The sequence below is a fragment of the Lithobates pipiens genome, unplaced genomic scaffold, assembly GCF_037356315.1.
Source record: "Lithobates pipiens isolate NorthernLeopardFrog02 unplaced genomic scaffold, aLitPip1_a1.2 Scaffold_1, whole genome shotgun sequence".
Classification (NCBI taxonomy): domain Eukaryota; kingdom Metazoa; phylum Chordata; class Amphibia; order Anura; family Ranidae; genus Lithobates; species Lithobates pipiens.
In genome coordinates this window covers 211,441,601-211,460,690 of record NW_027507685.1, presented here as the reverse complement: position 1 = coordinate 211,460,690, position 19,090 = coordinate 211,441,601, and the positions used below count along the sequence as shown (strand labels likewise).

Here is a 19,090-nt window from a genome sequence, read left to right as displayed (position 1 = left end):
TTTACACGCCGAAAGTTATAATGCAGTGTATAGGACGTTGTATTTTCCGTCCCGTCGTACGTGCCGTTCACGTCATCGCACACGGTTTCAGCAAACTGTTCGTTCATCGTGTGTGGGCAAGTCCGTCCATGCTAATTTTGAGCGGACTGTTTGCTGAAACTGTTTGACGGACAAAGTTGAGCGAACAGTCCCCGCGTGTGTACGCGGCCTAATTTTATTAATACAATCCCAATTCCAAAAAAGCTGGTATAAAGTAAAGTATACATAAAAACAGAATGCATTTTGATTTGCAAATCTCCAAAAAACATGTTTTATTCACAATAGAAAACAGAAAACGTATCAAATGTTTAATATGGGAAAATGTAAGGACATATTTAAGGACAAAAATAAGGTAATTTTGAATTTCATGGCAGCAACACATCTCCAAAAAGTTGGGGCAGGGCCATGATTAGATACGAGTGGTTCGTTTCATCCTGAATTGAAATTCGGACAAGATTTTCCCTATTTGGAAATTCAAATGTATCCGAATTTCCCAATAAAACAGTAACAAATTTCAACTAATTTGAATCAAACATTAACAAATGAAACAAAATTTGGTAGTTTTCATGTGGATGTTTGAAGCATCTGTATGAAATTAATGATTTGATTTCAATCGATCGTAGCTGATTGTTAAGGAGCAGGGTGGTCTTTTGGCCACGGTGTCCTTACCATGACTCATCTGCTGCCAGTGGGATTCCATTCTGAATAAAGCAACAGGTTTACTTAAAATGTAATTAAAGGCAATACTTTTTTTTTGTTTTGGACAGAGTGGGTATGGATATAACCACCTGTTAGAATTTTATTGCGGTCCTTGCCCTGATAAGGAGATCCATCCTCTCTATTTGTCCTGTTTACTGTTACAGTTGAAAGTGAAAGTAAAAGAAAATCACAAATTTTAGGTTGTCCCCAGAACAGAAATAGAAATGAAATCTTCCAATGGGGAGACTAGTTTCGGTGGTCTGGGGGTCGTCAAGGGATGTCCTCTCACTTCCTTTTTTGACTATGGGACAGGAAGTGATGGTAAATCTCCCCAAAGGGACACAGATGGAAGAAAAAAAAAAACTGACAGGGATTTTAACCCTTTCTTACTCTATCCAAACAAAAGTTTTGCTTAAAGATCTACTTTAATTGAAAGGCTCCTTATTACTTACACTAAAGCTTGCCATAAACTAGTAGATTTTCAAATGAACATTTGTACACATATTCCTATGAAATTTGTATGAAAATTCTTTAGATGACTGGATAAATGTCATTCAAGAGTATTAATTTTTTTTTTTTAAAACACATACACTTTTAGAAATTTGTATATTCGAGAACTTTTTTCCATCCTGCTCCTTTAAATTCTCTCATCACTGTGGTCAAAATCTAACATCAATTTGTCCCCACTAATTATTAGAAAATTGAACAAATATTCTTAGAATGAACATATATGAGCAAAATTCTACTAATATAAGGCGAGCTTTTAGAACAAAAGAAGACGATCGGCTACACTCCCACACAATGCAAAAAAAATAGGCAGAGGGGGCACATAAGGCCAGATTTACTTTTCTTTCCTACTCCTACTTTGTTTACATACTGCAATGAAAATTTAACCAGTGTTAAATTCCTATGTTAGATCAGGTCGAAGCTTACACAGGACTAAGAACTCAAACTCCACTAACGTGATGGTGCTCAGGCCTGGTGATTGGTTGCCTAGACATCAAACATGGGGAGGAAGAGGGACACATGTTCCTCCATACCCAGAGCAATTGGATATTTTTATTAGTACTAATGGGTAAATTGAGCTTTGGGAGAGAAAATTAAAAATTAGTATAAGGAGCAGTGGTGGCCTGTCCATATGTGGCACAGGGGCGCCCCCCCCTAATCCAAGCAAGGCACCGGACGCATGCATTCCAATTTTTTTTTTTTTTTAGAAGCTCATGATTACAGCCTGAGGCTCAAATTTTCTTTAAAAAAGGTTGGGCTCAGGGCTCAGAGTACCACCCAGCTGTGTGGCAGTAGAAAATTAATATTCGTTATTGTCTTTTTGGTTCTCCTCTTGGCCAATCGGGAAGTGGGTCATGAGACCCGATCGGTTGAGAGGAGAAGCACTCATATTGGAGGAGCAGAGGCAGAGCAGGAGGAGACACAGGGGAAGCCACCATCAATCCGAGGAAGAGGAGACGCTAGGTGAAGTTGCAGCCCAGGGAAGAAGTGCTGTCCGTGACCTAGATGGAGTAAGTCCGGGCTTGTGAGCGACCGAGGGGGGGGGGTGTGGGTGATCCATCTGACTGATCGACTGGAGGGGTCACAGGTGGATTATTTGCCACCCTCCCCAAAAATATAGCACCAGTCGCCACTGATTAGACATGTGCACTGACGAACAATGTATTTTTTTTTTCACTTTCATTTTATTCTTTTTTTCTATTATTCTTCTTGTTTCAGGTCATTTGTTATGCTCAAAATTAGTTATTTCGGTAATTTATAAATTCTGAAAAAATGTGAATGCAGTATAAACCATTCGTATAGATGCGGTATTCATTATTTCGGTAATTCTGAAAACTTTGAATTATGTATGTTCCATTCATATAGATGCGGTATTCGTTATTTGTTAAACTCAGATAAATTCGTATTCGTTACGTTCAATACTAGGCAGCCAAATTTGAAAGAAAATTCCAATGCCTATAATTTAATAGTTTATAACTATTATTATAGTTTTTATTATTATTAATAGTAATAAAAAAAACTATAATAATGGTTAGTAAACATAATAATTTAATTAAATTAGAAATTATACAAATGTTTTTTGTTCTTTCTGATTTTCATTTTTCCGACTTTCCGACAGATTTTCTTTCTTATTTTTGGATTTTCGAACATTTGTTTTCAGAAAAATTAGTTAAGCGGTCTTTCATTAATTTGGATGTTTCCGAATGAACTAACTATATATATATATATATAAATATATAAATATATATATATATATATATATATATATATATATATATATCACTAGCCTAATCTCTGAATACCAACCTAATTGTTCTCTTCGTTCCTCTCAAGACCTCCTGCTTTCTAGCTCCCTCATCACATACTCACCTCCAGGACTTCTCCAGAGCCTCTCCAATCCTATGGGACGCCTTACCCCAATCTGTCTGATTATTTCCTACTCTATTAGCTTTTAAACGATCCCTGAAAACACTTCTCTTCAGAGAAGCCTATCCTACTCACACCTAACAACTGTATTTTCATTTTCTCCATCACCTCATCCCCCAAAGCTATTACCTTTTGTTCCACTTGAGAACCTCTCTTCTAGATTGTAAGCTTTAATGAGCAGGGCTCTCTGATTCCTCCTGTATTGATTTGTATAGTAACTGTACTATCTTGCCCCATGTTGTAAAGTGTTTCGTAAACTGTTGGTGCTATATAAATCCTGAATAATAACAATAATATTTAACAAATATGCAGAAATTTGACGAAAAAAAATGAATTCGGAGTGAAACGAGTTGCACTTGTCTACCACTAATAAGGAGTGTATGGGGAAGGGGGTTGGCAGACCATTAAGTGAACTTATTTCTATGCCCTGTAGGATGAAAGCACTGGTTCAATTAAAGTAAAGTTGTCCTCACCTTTAAGAATGACTGAGGCAACTCTTTGATGTTCAGCTGTAGAATGTTTCCAAGCAGAGGAAGAGGAGTTGGTCCCGGAGGTAGGGCCTTCAATTTGCTGCTATTATTCCATATCCGGAGAAATATGAGAAAGGTGATGCAGACAGCCAAGATGAGTGTCCCAACTCCACCAAACTCCATTGTCCCTGAAGAGTGGAGTCACTGACACTGAAAAACATGACAAAGTTATAAAGGGGTTAAATCGGTTGTAAAAAAACAAGCCCTCCAGCGATGCAATTTCCATCTTTGCCCAGTCTTTCTTCTGGGTCGTGTGAGAGGCCAGAGCCACGTCACTTTGAAATAAAGTAATATTTGCTCCTTTTTACATGTTTTGTTGTCAAGCTTGTCTATTATCTCCATTCCTTTTGAGTCACTGTTAATGGACAAGAGCCTAGCTCAGAAGTTGTGTCTTCACTGGCTGCCAACATGTTGTAGGTCAGTGACTTAAGGGCTGTATACACAGGCCAAATATCGGGCAGTATTGGCCAGTCCAATATAAGTTTTCTGACATTCGGCTCGTGTGTATGACAGCTGGTCCATCAGAAGCCAGCCCAATATCTGGCTTCTGTTGAGGTGGCATGACCAAAAAAAAGTCTGCTGATCGGCATCTGGTGTTTTTTTTTTAATTCTTTATTTATAAGTCAAGGAATTTTTTCTCCATCAAAGCAAATCTGCTCTAGCGGTGTGAGCTGGCGTAAAGTTTGGTGAGCTGTTGGTAACGCTCGGAGGTGAGCATTCAGTTGCGCTCGTCTCAAAGTCAAGATAAGTTTGAAATCGAGTCTCTTTATCCCTACTAGACATAAGCCTATTATTCCCTGCAAAGCGGATATAGCGAAAGATATTCTGTCTCTGAAGTGAATTAAATTTTGGGCCTGTCAGGCCTGGGAGAAACACGAAAGACCCCAATATCAGGGAGAGAGGGCTCTGCTCTGAATAAATAGAGGGCATTGTTCTAAAAAGATGGTTGGCCACTTAAAAAGTATCTCCCACCGTAGGGTGTTGAGTGTTTTCCGCAGGCCATACCCGAATGTGAGACCATGGCACACCCGCCAGTGTTGACTCTATGGCTACCTGTTCAAGGTATACCCACAGTTTGGGGTCTGTTTGTACACACCATTCCATTATCCTTGTCATATGGGCAGCCTCATAATACCTAGCCGGGTCTGGGAAACCTAAGGCCCCCCTTATTTTTGGCAGTGTGAGAATAGATCTGCGTAGTCTTGGCAAAACGTGTAAACCTCCTTCGCAGCTCTGTCATGTAGCCCCGGAGGAGTCTAATAGGTAACATTTGAAAGAGGTAAAATTAGCCTTGGCATTACATTCATTTTTAAAATACTTGAGTGTCCACACCAAGTAAAGGTTTCCTTATCCCATCGTAAGAGATACGATTTGAGCGAAAAGAGGTGCATAAATCAATTCGAAAATCCTACTGAGATTATAAGGAATATTTGGTCCCAAATAGCGTATGTGAGAATTTGTCCACTTAAATCGAAATGATTGGGTCAGTTGTCATTGAGTCGAGGCCGGTAGTTCTATACCCATAGCTTCTGACTTACTACAATACATTTTATAGTTGCAGAGATGGCCAAATATACTGAGTTCTGCAATAAGCGAGGGAAGTGAAACGGTGGGGGATGTAAGGAAGAAGATTAGGTAATCCGTGTATGCAGCTACTTTATGTGTATGTGGCTTGGTGGTTATGCCCTTAATATCTGGATGAGTCCTGATGGTTCTAAAAAGGGGTTCTAAGATCAGTATAATAATCAGAGGCGACAGTGGACAGCCCTGCCGCGTCCCATTATGTAGCTGAAAAGCATCGGGGAGGACATCATTAACCTTTACCCTAGCTGAGGGCTTTGAATACAACTCGTCTACCCATCATTGCATCCCCTTCCCTAGGCCTATATGCTCCATCGTAGAGTGCAGGAGCATCCAATCCACCCTGTCAAATGCCTTCTCCACATCCGCGGAGAAGAGCACCAGGGGAGAACAAGTAGACTGGGAAGCTATACGTCTCATCACAGCTATTCTCCCCACCCCAACCAAACACTGCTTGAAATCTGCCACAAACTGAAAACACGACAGGGATGATCCATCCACATGCCGCAAAAACGGCCCCTGCACTCCCTCCCTGACCTGCACATAACGCTGCACAGCAAGAACCGCACACACCATCTCTGGAAGCACTTTGAACAATGTTATGGCAACACCCTTGCCCAACTGGTCAGTTTTATATGGAGCTGGACACTGTACATCTGAAAACATGAACCCACCCACATTACACTTGTTCTTGCTCATTAACTCCCCAATCCGCAGGGCCCCAAAAAAAGCAAAGGCAAAGCTGCTGTAAACAGCTGCACCTCATAAGGGGAGGTACAGACCCTGGGCAAGATCCATACCAGCTCCTAGAGCAGCTCAAATGACACCGGGCGCCTGGTATCTGGTACCACACGCCTGCAACAAAACCCTTTCATGGCCTGTTGCACCATGAAATTAACATGCAGGCCCTTTAGCTTGAAATGGAAAGCTAGAGCAGCCAAACTCCACTTCATTTTGGATACAGATGCACACACTGTGAACTCCGTCCCGATAACATACAACAGCGGGGTAAGTCTGTCCTGATCCGAAGAGCAACCGCCAATGGAACTTACCAATTGGGAGCATTCGCCAAACTGACGAGTACGCTGTCCAGGTACCCTCACTCACCAAGCGTTGCACCAGTGCACCAGCTATCCCAATGCCAGTCTCCACAGATGTGCAAGACAAGGAACCGCCCGCTGCTCTGCCACCGGCGCCAGCTTCCGGAACCTGTCCCACTGAAAATGAGACAAAGCATCAGCAATTGAATTTTCCACTCCCAGGACATGCACAGATTTCACAAAACAGTTCAAACTTAAACAACGAAGAACAACGTGATGTAGCAAGCGCACTACTGGTGGTGATGAAGTAGACAGACTGGACACAACCACAACCACCCACATTTTATCACAATAAAAGCAAACCAAGCGATTCTGAAACCAAGATCCTCAAATATCTACGGCCACCACAATATGGAAAAGCTCCATTAGTACCAAGTTGCTCAAAAATCCCACAGCTCGCCATTTCTCTGGCCACGCTGCTGCGCACCACGCCCCCTGAATATATGCCCCAAAACCCAAGCTGCCAGCCGCATCGGTATACAGATCAATATCAAAAGCTGACACCAACGGGGTCATCCACAAGGATCTCCCTTTATAAGAAGTCAAAAACTCCTCCCACACCCTTGTGCTCACCTGAAAGTCCAATGTAGTGATGCGGCAATCTCACCCCAAAAGTAGCAGGACTAAGGCGATGGCAGAAATTGCGCCCCATAGGTATGCGGCCGGCAAAATTAAGCGAAGTTAAGCTTACCCAACAAGCACTGCAACTGACACTCCATTGCCTGTGTGTCAATGATGATACCCAAGAATTGAATCTCCATGGAAGGACTTTTCGTTTTTTTCGGGCACAAGAGGGATCACGAACCACTGTGTGATCCCTTCCAAAGTCTGCAAAAGCACCATGCAAACCATGGACTTTGGGGGTCCGATACAAAGAAAATCGTCAAGGTAATGCAGAACTGAGAGATTCCTCCCATACCACACATTCCACAAAAGTACTAAAAATCTCAAAACCAAAAAACAAGAAATGAAGCAGCTCATGGGCAGACATTGATCAATAAAAAACTGCCCACTCCAAAAACAACCCAGCAACTGTTGGCTCTTCCAATGTAATGGCAACAGACAAAAAGCGGATTCAATACCTGTTTTTACCAACAATGCCCAGCCCCCCCGGCCATACCACTGAACCCAACTGACCGCTGTATCAAAAGTGGTATACAACACTGAAGTTAAATCAGGCTCAACCGCGTTATTCACCGAAGCTCCCTTCGGATGCAACAAATGATGTATCAGCCTAAATGTGTTGGGTTCTTTTTTAGGGACCACCCCCAAAGGTGACACATGCAACAAAGGTATGGGTGGTTGATCAAAAGGACCAGCCATCCTGCCCATTTCAAACTCCTTAGCCAATTTCACAGTTACAACCTGTGGGAACTGAAATATGGATTTTAAATACAATTTTAAAGTCATAGGTAAAGAACAGGGAATCCAAAAGCCACTGGCAAAGCCATCGGCAAGGAAAACCGCCGTCGCCCTACTGGCATACCTACTTACGGCAGCATCGTGGACAGGTTTACTGGGGTCCTCTCTTTTGAATTGGACTCACTGGATTGTTGTTTCCCTTTTTTAAAGCACCTGGCATAACTTTGGGAGCCCCCGCAGCCGGAGCACTCATGCCGGAAACAGGCCACGGCAAAACGGCACGTTCCCCAGTTGAACTGCCAACAGTAGTTATTTTTTGTGTGTGGCCAACTGTCCAGCGGCACCTGAACCACCGCCCCCCCCCCCCCCCCCCCCTGAAAGGGCTGTCCCAGGGCCCACGCCTGAGCCATGAGCTTCATCCAAAGCCCAATATCCTTATGGTCCCAATGTAGCCGAGGCCTTACGGCTTTTCGCTGATGGAACTGCTCATCATAGCAAAGCCACTCCAGACCCCCGTAGACCCTTTGGGCCTCATCAATAGCATCCAAATAGCAAAAAAGCGGAGAAGAGTTCTTAGGTTTGATTATTGTATTATAACTGTATTGTCTCTCTTTTATATGGTAAAGCTCCGCATATATATATAGCAAACTGTTGGTGCTATATAAATCCTGTATAATAATAATAATGGGACACAAGTCCCATTGGCTAAACTAAAAGTCTTGTCTTCCACTGCTGCAGATGAATTGGTAATTTTCAATGCAATACCAGTGTAGAGATCACCACACTCATAGCCCATTGGCCCTTCCTCCAGCTCTAACTGAAAGCCTGTACCTACAGGCAGGGAGCTGGAGAAGATTCTGCAGGAGCCTGGCATTGCACCCACAATCCACCGACCACAGTTGCAATGATTTGCAGACTCATTTGCAAAAAAATTCATGCAAAAACATAGCATGGGAAAAACACATATAAGGAGAGGCAATGGTGCTGCACACCCTGGGTAATATATTATGGGAAAATTCCCCCAGAGTGTTTTTTTAGCATAAAAGTGAATGGATAGTAGATAAATTTGGAAAAATACGTTCTTTATTAAAAGTTATTGGCCTACAATATTTCCACGACAGTTCAAATATAAGCTCTAAAGGGGGCATGCCCAAAAGTGCAAAAGATGCAAACACAGAATTATACATAACATTACATGACAAATAATGTCTAATGTACGTAGCATACATCTAATAATTACATTATTAGACATTATTTGTCATGTATTGTTAATTATTAGATGTATGTTATGTACATTAGACATTGTCATGTAATGTTAATTATTAGATGTATGTTATGTACATTAGACATTGTTATGTATTGTTATTTATTAGATGTATGTTCTGTGCATTAGACATTATTTGTCATGTAATGTTAATTATTAGATGTATGTTATGTACATTAGACGTTATTTGTCACATAATGTTATGTACAATTCTGTGTTTGCATCGTTTGCATTTTCTTGGCATGCCCCCTTTAGAGCTCATATTTTAATTATCATGGAAATATTGTATGCCAATAACTTTTAATAAAGACCATATTTTTCCAAATTCATCTACTATTCATTCACTTTGCTGCTAAAAAAACTCTCTGGGGGAATTTTCCCATAATAAATACAAAAACGTGCATTTAATTAATTTTTTTTTTTTTTTTAAAAGGTGCTGCTCTTCTGCTAAAATGTCGCTGAAATTTGCAGACCATAATGCTCTATCAGTTAACTACTAAAACATTTTACAGTCAAATCTACGACTATTACACCCAAAATTGCATTACATTTTGTACATTGTACTATAACGTTTTTTATTTTTTGTATCTTCATGGCAACTTCACAAAACTATGGTGCGTTTGCACACATACATTAACATTTATTGCTTCAAGGCTTTTACACACCAAAAAGGTGTCTGTACCATTTCTGTTCGCACATTGCTATACTGAATGCTACAACACCCATCCATCCAGAATGTATGACACTGCATTAAACCAGTGCATCTAATGCACATGTGAATTTTACTGCAACACAATAGTGTGAATTTGCTTCAAATGTTCCCTGTCTTGTTTTCTTCTGTTTTTACTCACCTCGTTTGCTTGCTTGGTTGTGTTTGCTATATCCTGAAATTCTGCACAGCCTTGCGTACTGTACTACCACGTACATAACCTCCCCCACTGTGTAAAGGTCTATTTATTTTTTCATGGACTCCTCCCTCTCCAGTACTCTAGGAATGTTAATACAATGGTACAGATCAGTTTACATGCTTAAACACTATTCATAATGTACAAGATCACTGAAGCTGGGTACACACTTGTGCAATAATAGATATTGCATATGATTTGCACGGCATTGCTAGGCAGATCACATGCGATGTCTGATGCAAATTTAGCCATAAAGATGTATGGCTGAAATCGCATTGCATTCGCACCAAAATGATGCAGGAGCCTTTTTTTTTTTGGTCCGCACTGGAATTGTGGTCCGCACGGGCGTTCATACATATGCAATCCTATTCCTGTACCATTTCACAGTTTGCACTGCGATCTGCGAACTGATCTGTGGGTGTCATTAACTTTATATTTACACCCACAGCGGTTCACAGATGTCAGTGTAAACCACCGGTGATTCAGGTGCGATGTGGGAACCCACACAGGATTCACAGGGTTTACCACATTGCAGACATGTGAACTGGGACTGACAAGCTTCATGAAAAATTACAATTATCTTACTCCTATCAGTTGTTAGCAGAAATACATCCAAGTTCTATAAACTGGGTGTGGATATCTCTAGCACACACACATCAACCTAGGGGTTAAACCAAGCTTTTTGTGAAATTGTGTGTACATTCATTCTTTGTGAATGCCGGCAAAATTTAATGTTACTTGGCTATTTTCTCTTTAGGTCAAACGTTCTTCACTAAGCTTCTTTCTGAGATTTGTTGTTCACAAGTTAAAAACAGGTTTTAAAGCTAGAAAATTACTTAGAACCCCCAAACATTATGTATTATAATTTTTTTTCTAACACCTTATAGAATAAAATGGCGGTCATTGCAATACTTTCTGTCACACCGTATTTGCGCAGCGGTCTTACAAGCGTACTTTTTGGGGGAAAAAAATACACTTTTATGAAATATAAAATAAAACAACAGTAAAGTTGTCCCATTTTTTTTCATGTATATTGTGAAAGATAATGTTACACCAAGTAAATTGAAACCCAACATGTCATGCTTCAAATTTGTGTCCGCTCGTGGAATGATGACAAACTTTTACCCTTAAAAATCTCCATAGGCGACGTTTAAAAGCTTTTACAGATTTGTATGTTTTGAGATACAGAGGAGGTCTAGTGCTAGAATTATTGCTCTCGCTCTACCGATCACGGTGATACCTCACATCTGTGCGAGGCGCTACTCACGTATGAATTCGCTTCTGCAAAGCAAGTTCGGCAGGATAGGGTGCGTTTAATAAAAAAAAAAAATCTTATTTTTTTTTACCTTTTTTTTTTTTTTACACTGTACTTTAACAAGATAATTGTGTCACTTTTTTGTTTAATATTTGTTTATTGATCAAAGAAAAAAGGAATACAAAATGTACAAACTGAACGTTGAGTCACTTTTATTCCTATTACAAGGAATGTAAATTTTCCTTGTAATAGAAAAAAAGCATGATAGGACCTCTTAAATATGAGATCGGGGGTCAAAAAGACCTCCAATCTCATATTTACTCTAAAATGCAATAAAAAAAAAATAAGTGGATAAAACTAAAAAAAAAAAAAAAAAAAAATGGGCGGAAGTGACGTTTTGACATCTCTTCCGCCCTGTAATGGTATGGAGACAGGTGGGGGCCATCTTTCCCTCACTCGTCTCCATACCCAGGAAGGACAAGGATCTGATTGCCTCCAACAATTACGGTAAGCGGCGGAGGGCATCTGAGAGCGGCGGGACGGGGGGGGCCCTCTCCCACCGCTGATAAAAGTGATCTCGTGGTGAATCCACCGCACAGACCACTATTATCGGAAACCAGACCGCCCAACGAAGAAGAGGATACCAGGGTTATGGCAGCTAGCTACTGCCATAACAAAGATATTCCTCTTCAAATTAAGGATGTATATCGGCATGCGGCGGTCCGGAAGTGTTTAAAAATAGTGTGAATCAGGATTATGGCCACTTAATGGAACTGATGATCATAATAAATAAATACGTAAGTAAATAATAAACATTCAATTAACAAATTGATTAAATAACTTAATTAACCGCTTGCAGACTGGCCGCGAAATCACTTATACTAAGTTATACTAAGTGATCTCAGGGGGCTTGAATAGCAGGCGCACGCCCACCGCGACCTCCATGAGTCAGATCGCGGGATACCCGCGATCATCTCACGGAGAGGAAGAAGAATGGGGAAATGCTAATGTAAACAAGCATCTCCCCGTTCTGCCTAGTGACAGTGTCACTGATCACAGACAACCCCCCAGTTAGAATCACTCCCTAGGACATACTTAACCCTTACAGCGCCACCTAGTGTTAACCCCTTCACTGCCAGTCACATTTACACAGTAATCAATGCAATTTTAATCGCACTGGTCGCTGTATAAATGTGAATGGTCCCAAAAATGTGTCAAAATTGTCTGATCTTTCCGCCATAATGATGCAGAAAAGATCGCAGATCACCACCATTACTAGTAAAAAAAAGAAAATATTAATAAAAATGCCATAAAACTATCTCCTATTTTCTAGACACGATAACTTTTGCGCAAACTAATCAATAAACGCAAAAGCATTGTTTTTGCTCAAACCAAACTATTTTTGTTTGGGAGCCACTTTGCACGTCTGCACAATTGTCAATTAAAACTACTCAGTGCTGAATCGCAAAAAGTGCTCTGGTCTTTGGCTAGCCAAATCCTCTGGGGCTGAAATGGTTAATATATTATAAACATAAAAATAAACTTAATAAGTAACTTAATTAAAAGATATAATTAAATAAATTACTACTTTTTTAGTATGATCAACAGCTTCATCTTATAGAAATAATGTGGTATTTTTTCAGACTGGAGACAATCACCACACAGAGTTAACATAGTTGGTATGTTTGAATGAAGACACTAGTCCATCCAGTTCCACAAGAGAGTGTGAGTGTTTATGTCTCTACCATTTTCAATATCCCTGTACATTGTGTTAGCTAAGAAACACATCTAAGAGTGGATCAAATACCACGAAAAGAAAGCTCTATTTGTGGGAAAAAAGTACATCAACTTTGTTTGGGTACAATGTTGCACGACCGCGCAACTGTCAGCTAAAGCGATGCAGTGCCGAATCGCAAAAAGTGCTCTGGTCAGGAAGGGGGTAAAATCTTCTGGGGCTGAAGTGGTTAACAACATCCTTCCTGAGGATTGGTGACCAGAACTGGATGACATACTTCAGATGTGCCTGAACCAGAGTTTTGGAAAGTGGTAGAATTATAGTTTTATCTCTTGAGTAGATAGCCTTTTTAATGCATGCTAATAGTCTGCTAGCCTTGCTTGCTATTGCTAAGTCTGTGATCTAGGAGAAGGGAACTTTGGACGGCCCCACTCCTGTGCAATTTCTTTATTCAAGTGCCAGATACAAAGGTGAACTACAGGTATCAGCTTTTTTTTTTTTTTTCACACCAAGGTTGGGTTCTTACTCATAGCTCAAAAAACTGGTGTCTACAGATAAGTATATATACACACTGGTACATAGATAATTAGATGAGGTGGAGGTTATCAATTGGCATCTTAATTGGCAATCAATTGATTAACCCGTTCCCCCCCAGTCAGTAGCAGATTGACATCCGGGAAGTGGTTCTGTTATCCTGACTGAGCATCATATAACGTCCTTCAGTATAACAGCCACCACACGCCCGTGCATTGCGGCGATCAGTGGTGCAGTGTGTCAGTCTGAAACACCCCTACACCAATCTTGGTAAAGAGCCTCTGGCGGAGGCTCTTTACCACGTGATCAGCTGTGTCCAGTCACGGCTGATCACGATGTAAACAGGAAAAGCCATTGCTCGGCTTTTCCTCACTGGCGTCTGACAGACACCCAGTAGAGGAGAGCCGATCACGGCTCTCCTGACGGGGTAGGTCTGCGCTGATTGTTTATCAGCGCAGCACCCCCTCGGATGCCCACACTGAACCACCAGGGAAGCCCTCAGGACCAGCAGAGAAGTGGGCAACATGTGGATGGCCAGGTATGTACCCCATGGCCATCCACATGTGCAAATGACAGCCCAATCTGTGCCAATCGGTGCCCACAAATGGGCACTGACTGGCACCATCATGTACCAAATAAAATCAGTGATGCCCAGCAATCCCACCCATCAGTGTCATCAGTGCCACACATCAGTGTTCAGCATTGCCACCTATCAGTGCCCATCCGTGCCACCCATAAGTACCCATCAGTGCCACCCATATGTATCCATAAGTGCCACCTATGAGTGACAATCAGTGCCGCCTATGAGTGCCCATCAGTGCTGCATTCCAGTGCCACCTATCAGTGCTGCATATCAGTGCCCATAATCAGTGCCCGTCAGTGCCACCTCATCAATACCAGCTCATTGGTACCACCTCATCAGTGCCCATCAGTGCCGCCTTATCAGTGCCCGTCAGTGCAGCCATATCAGTGCCTGTCATTGAAAAAGAAAACATACTTCTTTACAATTTTTTTCAAAAGAAACAAAGAAAAACTTGTTTTCCTGACAGACCCAGAGGTGGTCTTTCTACCTGAAGATCTGTCATTCCCATGAATGAGGTCGGCCGGTCTGCGACTCTGGGTCTGGAAAGTCGCATTACTCCACTAAGCCCTAGCTATTAGCAGGGTATGGAGTGGGCAGTGGAAGAGGCGCTGTGAAGAAGCCTGTGTCCTGGCCCCTGGCAGGCAGGCTGCGCATTGGTCGGATAGCCAGCTATTAGCAGGTGACCTGTTTTGCCCCCTGGAAAGTCCGGTGTCTTCTTACCTTATCTTCGGGCGAGTGATCGATCGTGGTGGGAGTGGTGAGAGGTTCTATTGTTCATTATGGCAGCAGTTTGTGTTATCTTTTTATCTGTCCTCGTTTTTTCTGTTTGTTTGTCTGTGCAGGCATGGCGGCTGGTTCTTCTGCGTTCCAGCCGCCATTTTACTTCCGGGTTTGCGTTCTCGGCCGTACTGCGCATGCGCGAGTGTGGTATGAGATCGAGCCTTGGTTCCGCGCATGCGCAGTAGCGGCAAAATGCCGCTATTTCGCGCATGCACACAAGCATGGCGATGACATCACAGGGGCGGGCTATTTAAACTGGAAATTAGTCTGCAAGCTTTGGGAATGCTTGCGGGCTGTTGCGATGACTTCCCCCTGCCTCTGTGTTGCATCTATTGGTAAGTGGCATTCTGGGACAGGGTAGCTATCCCTTCCCTGTCCCTTGCACTGATCCCTTGTCATCTTTTCAGCGCGTATGGATATCGCTGAGGACATGGATTCTCTGCCGCCTGTCTGTGGCCAGCCCTCTCATAAAATGTAATTTTAATGTTTTTTTGCCTGAGGGTCCGGTGGGTAGAGGGGTGTATATCTGTTATCTGTTTCCTGATGTCTTGTCTCCTGTGGTCTCTTGTCTTGTTCCTATTTCAGCCCCTCCAGGTCAGAACAGCATCGCAGCTCTCACAGAGGGAGCTACTCTTCTAAGTCGCATCACCGGCACTCGTCTTCCAAATCAAAACATTACGGTTCCTCCTCAAGATCAGGGCACCGTAGTGAGGATCGGTCGCATTCCTTGAGGGCTCACTCCAGTCACTCAGCTAGTGCCTGCTGGGGGTGTAGAGCTCATGTACCGGCAGGGAAATCTTTGTGTGATCTCTGCTACGCAAAGGCTTCTAAAGAAAGGGGTGACACGGATCAACAACTTAAAACCCTGGTGGAAAAGGTTGTGAAGGAGTCCCTCAGAAATATAGATGACCAATCCTATGTTCCTCCTGCAGAACCTTCACGTTCTCCAGGGAGGGAGACTCAGCTGCAGGATACCTGGGAATCCTCTGTGCATAGCCACCCTTCGGCTGCCATATCTGACAGGGACTCTGATGAAAGTGACTCCTGTGTGGGTTTTGATTTCGCTCTACTTCCTCCTCTGGTTAGAGTCGTTAGAGAGACACTGAATTGGGAAGATCCTGCGGCTGCCCCTTCCAAACAGAGAAAATTCTTTAAACAATTAAAGAAGGAACGGGTTCATTTTCCTTTTATCTCTGAACTGGGTGAGATCATCACAGATGAATGGAGCAATGTGGAGAATAAAAATTCCATGTTGTCTAAGATTTCAAAACTCTATCCTTTCAAGGAGGAAGAGGTGAAGCATTTAGAATAAGCACCCTTAGTAGACGCAGCAGTCATGAGGCTGATGAAACATGTGACACTTCCCTTAGAGGATACTGTTTCTTTTAAGGATGCTCTGGACAGGTGGATTGACGCTGATTTGAAGAGAGTATATCTCACAGCAGGAATGGCTTGTAAGCCAGCATTAGCTCTGGCCGCTATGTCCAAAGCAATAGAGGTATGGACGGATAATTTAGACCAGACGCTCAGGAATATCTCGGAAGATACGGCCAAGAATTTGCCTATCCAAGAACTTAGGCTGGCCTCCGCCTTTCTTGGGGGGGCCTATATCGACATAATTCGCCTGGTGGCTCGGGTGATGCTTTCTTCTGTTATGGCCAAGCGGGCTCTGTGGCTCCGTCCTTGGCTGGCGGACCCAACCTCAAAACAAGTATGGTGCTGTATCCCCTTTGAGGGGTCCTCCCTTTTTGGCAATAAGTTAGATGAGGCTATTACCAGAGCCACTGGTGGGAAGTCGGGGTTCCTTCCCCAGGACCGGCGTTTGCAAGGCCAGAGAAGGTCTTTCCCAAAGAGACAGTACCAGGAACGAGCTAGGGAAGCTCACAGTTACAGACCGGGCTGTGAATTCTCCAGGTCCTGGAAATCAAGACAATCGCCTTTTAAAAAATCTACAAAAAGTGATTCAAAAGGAGAGAGGGAGCCAGCTAAATCCTTTTGAGGTTGGGCCCGCTCAGACAGGTCGGATGGGAGCTCATCTGTTCCACTTTCACCATGTCTGGACGGCCTCGATCCAAGACTTCTGGACTGTCAAGACGGTCTCCTCAGGTCATGTTTGGACCTTCAAGGAATCTCCCAGGCTCAGATGGGTCCCCACCTCTCTTCCGGCTACAGAAGAAAAAAGGCTAATTCTTCTAGCCTACGTGGAATCTTTGTTGGATCAAGGCGCCGTTATCCATGTTCCATTCAATCAGCGAGGCATGGGAATCTACTCTCCTCTGTTTATGGTCCAGAAAAAGAGCGGGTCTTGGAGGCAGGTCATAGATCTAACTCACTTGAACAGTTTTATCCAAAAAGAAAAGTTCAATATGGAGACATTATCCATAATTCAACAATCTGTTCAAGCAGGGGACTGGATGGTCTCCATAGACCTCAAGGACGCCTGTTTTCATGTTCCCGTTGCATTACCAGCAACATCTCAGGTTCTCCGTGGGCGAGCTCCATTTTCAATTCGGGCTATCAACTTCTCTGTGTGTATTTTCAAAAGTTCTGTTGGCAGTGGTGGCTCTTCTGAGGACCAAAGGAATTCGTCTACATCACTACCTAGATGACTTTCTGCTGTTGGCACAAAACAGGAATCAACTTCTGGTACACAGAGAGCAGGTCATCTCCACCCTACAGGAGTTCGGGTGGATCTTGAACTTGGAGAAGAGTCAGCTGGACCCATCTCAGTTGCTGGTGTTCTTAGGGGCCCTATTCAACACTGTCAGAGACACCATCTCGTTACCAGAAGAGAAAATGTCAGTGGTCAGGGACAGAATCTGGCCCTCTCTGCCTCTCATCTCCAGGCTCTCCAGTGCTTGAAAATTATAGGCACTATGGTAGCGACAATTCCAATGGTGAGGTGGGTGCGGTGGAGGATGAGGCCCTTTCAGAAGGGTTTCCTTCATCAATGGTCAGGCAACAAATCCCAGCTGATTCGGATCACCTTATCCATGAGGAATTCCCTTCCGTGGTGGCTCCAACAGGAAAATCTCTGCAACTGCCATTCCATTCTCCCCATCTCATGGTTAACCATAACGACGGATGCCAGAAACAGAGGCTGGGGTGCCCACTGTCTGGTAGAAGTGGCTCAGGGCACCTGGGTTCTTCCCTCCAGAAGGACAGTGTCAAACATCTTGGAGTTAAGAGCAGCCTTTCAAGCTCTGCTAGCCTTTCGGCATCTGATCTCAGGAGCCTCGGTCTTACTCAGGCTAGACAATACCACAGCAGTAGCGTACATAAGAAGGCAAGGTGGTACCCAATGTCTATCCCTTCTCCAGGAAGTGGAACCGATCATGACCTGGGCTCAGAGGAACCTGAAGGATCTGACAGCAACATATGTTCCAGGGATTCAGAATGTCCAGGCAGACTTCCTTTCCCGGATACTTCTAGACAACAACGAGTGGTCTCTTCACGAGGAAGTGTTCAGTTGGATCCTGACATTGGGGCTCTCCCCGGAAGTCGACCTGTTTGCCTCTCCCTGCAACAAAAAACTGGAGAGGTGCTATTCATAGTCCCATGGGCCAATCATCCTTTGGTCCAACAATTTTTCAAAGGAGCAGTCAGGCTTAGGCCACAGAGGAAGCCTAGATTTCCCAAATTTCCATTGATTCTGGATTTCTTCTCTCAACTTGACAAAACTCTCTCAGTCAGGGAATTACCCTTTAAACCTCTTTCCTAGTAGCCATAACTTCAGCGAAAAAAATCTCAGAAATTCAGTCTCTAGGTGCAAAGGAACCTTTTCTCACCTTCTTTCCAGATAGGGTTTTCCTAATTCCGAAGTTGGGGACAAATCCCAAGGTTACCTCTGTTTTCCATGAAAACCAGGAAATCACTCTTCCTACCTTCAATTCTGCTGGAAGTCCGGATCCACATCCACTTGATTTGGGAGTTACTCTAAAGCAATATCTGGATGTTACAGCCTCTTTTCGTCAAACTGACTTTCTCTTCGTGTTGTTTACCGGGAAAAATAGAGGCTGTAAGGCCTCCGTCAGATCCATCGCTGCTTAAGTGGTCCAGGCAATCCAATGGGCTTATAGAGAGAAGGGCTTGGCTCCTCCTGAGGCAGTTACAGCTCACTCTACGTGAAGTCTCTCAACCTCATGGGCGGCTTCTCGTCATGTTGCGCCTCAAGTAATCTGCAGAGCGGCCTCCTGGTCTTCAATTCAGAACCTTCATGTCTCACTATTGTGTTGAGCCAGCATCCTTATCCTCTGTTGATTTTGGTTTTTAAAGTTCTGTCGGCTGACA

At 43.1% G+C, this 19,090-nt stretch overlaps 1 protein-coding gene across 3 annotated transcripts in view; it reads right to left on the bottom strand.

The window, feature by feature from the left end:
• LOC143982687 (cytochrome P450 2C8-like) overlaps nt 1-9,991 on the bottom strand; it is a 55,167-nt gene extending 45,176 nt beyond the window's left edge. Inside the window, exons 1-3 of one of the 3 annotated variants that reach the window (XM_077481614.1) lie at nt 9,860-9,919; nt 6,335-6,499; nt 3,645-3,851 (exon numbers count right to left, since the gene is read on the bottom strand). In XM_077481614.1, coding sequence (XP_077337740.1) covers nt 3,645-3,824 — 180 coding nt within the window. In that variant the 5' untranslated portion in view covers nt 3,825-3,851; nt 6,335-6,499; nt 9,860-9,919. Of the gene's footprint in view, nt 1-3,644; nt 3,852-6,334; nt 6,500-9,859 lie in introns of all 3 variants that reach the window. The other 2 variants (XM_077481632.1, XM_077481623.1) reach the window with 2 other exon arrangements.
• Nucleotides 9,992-19,090: the final 9,099 nt, after the last annotated feature.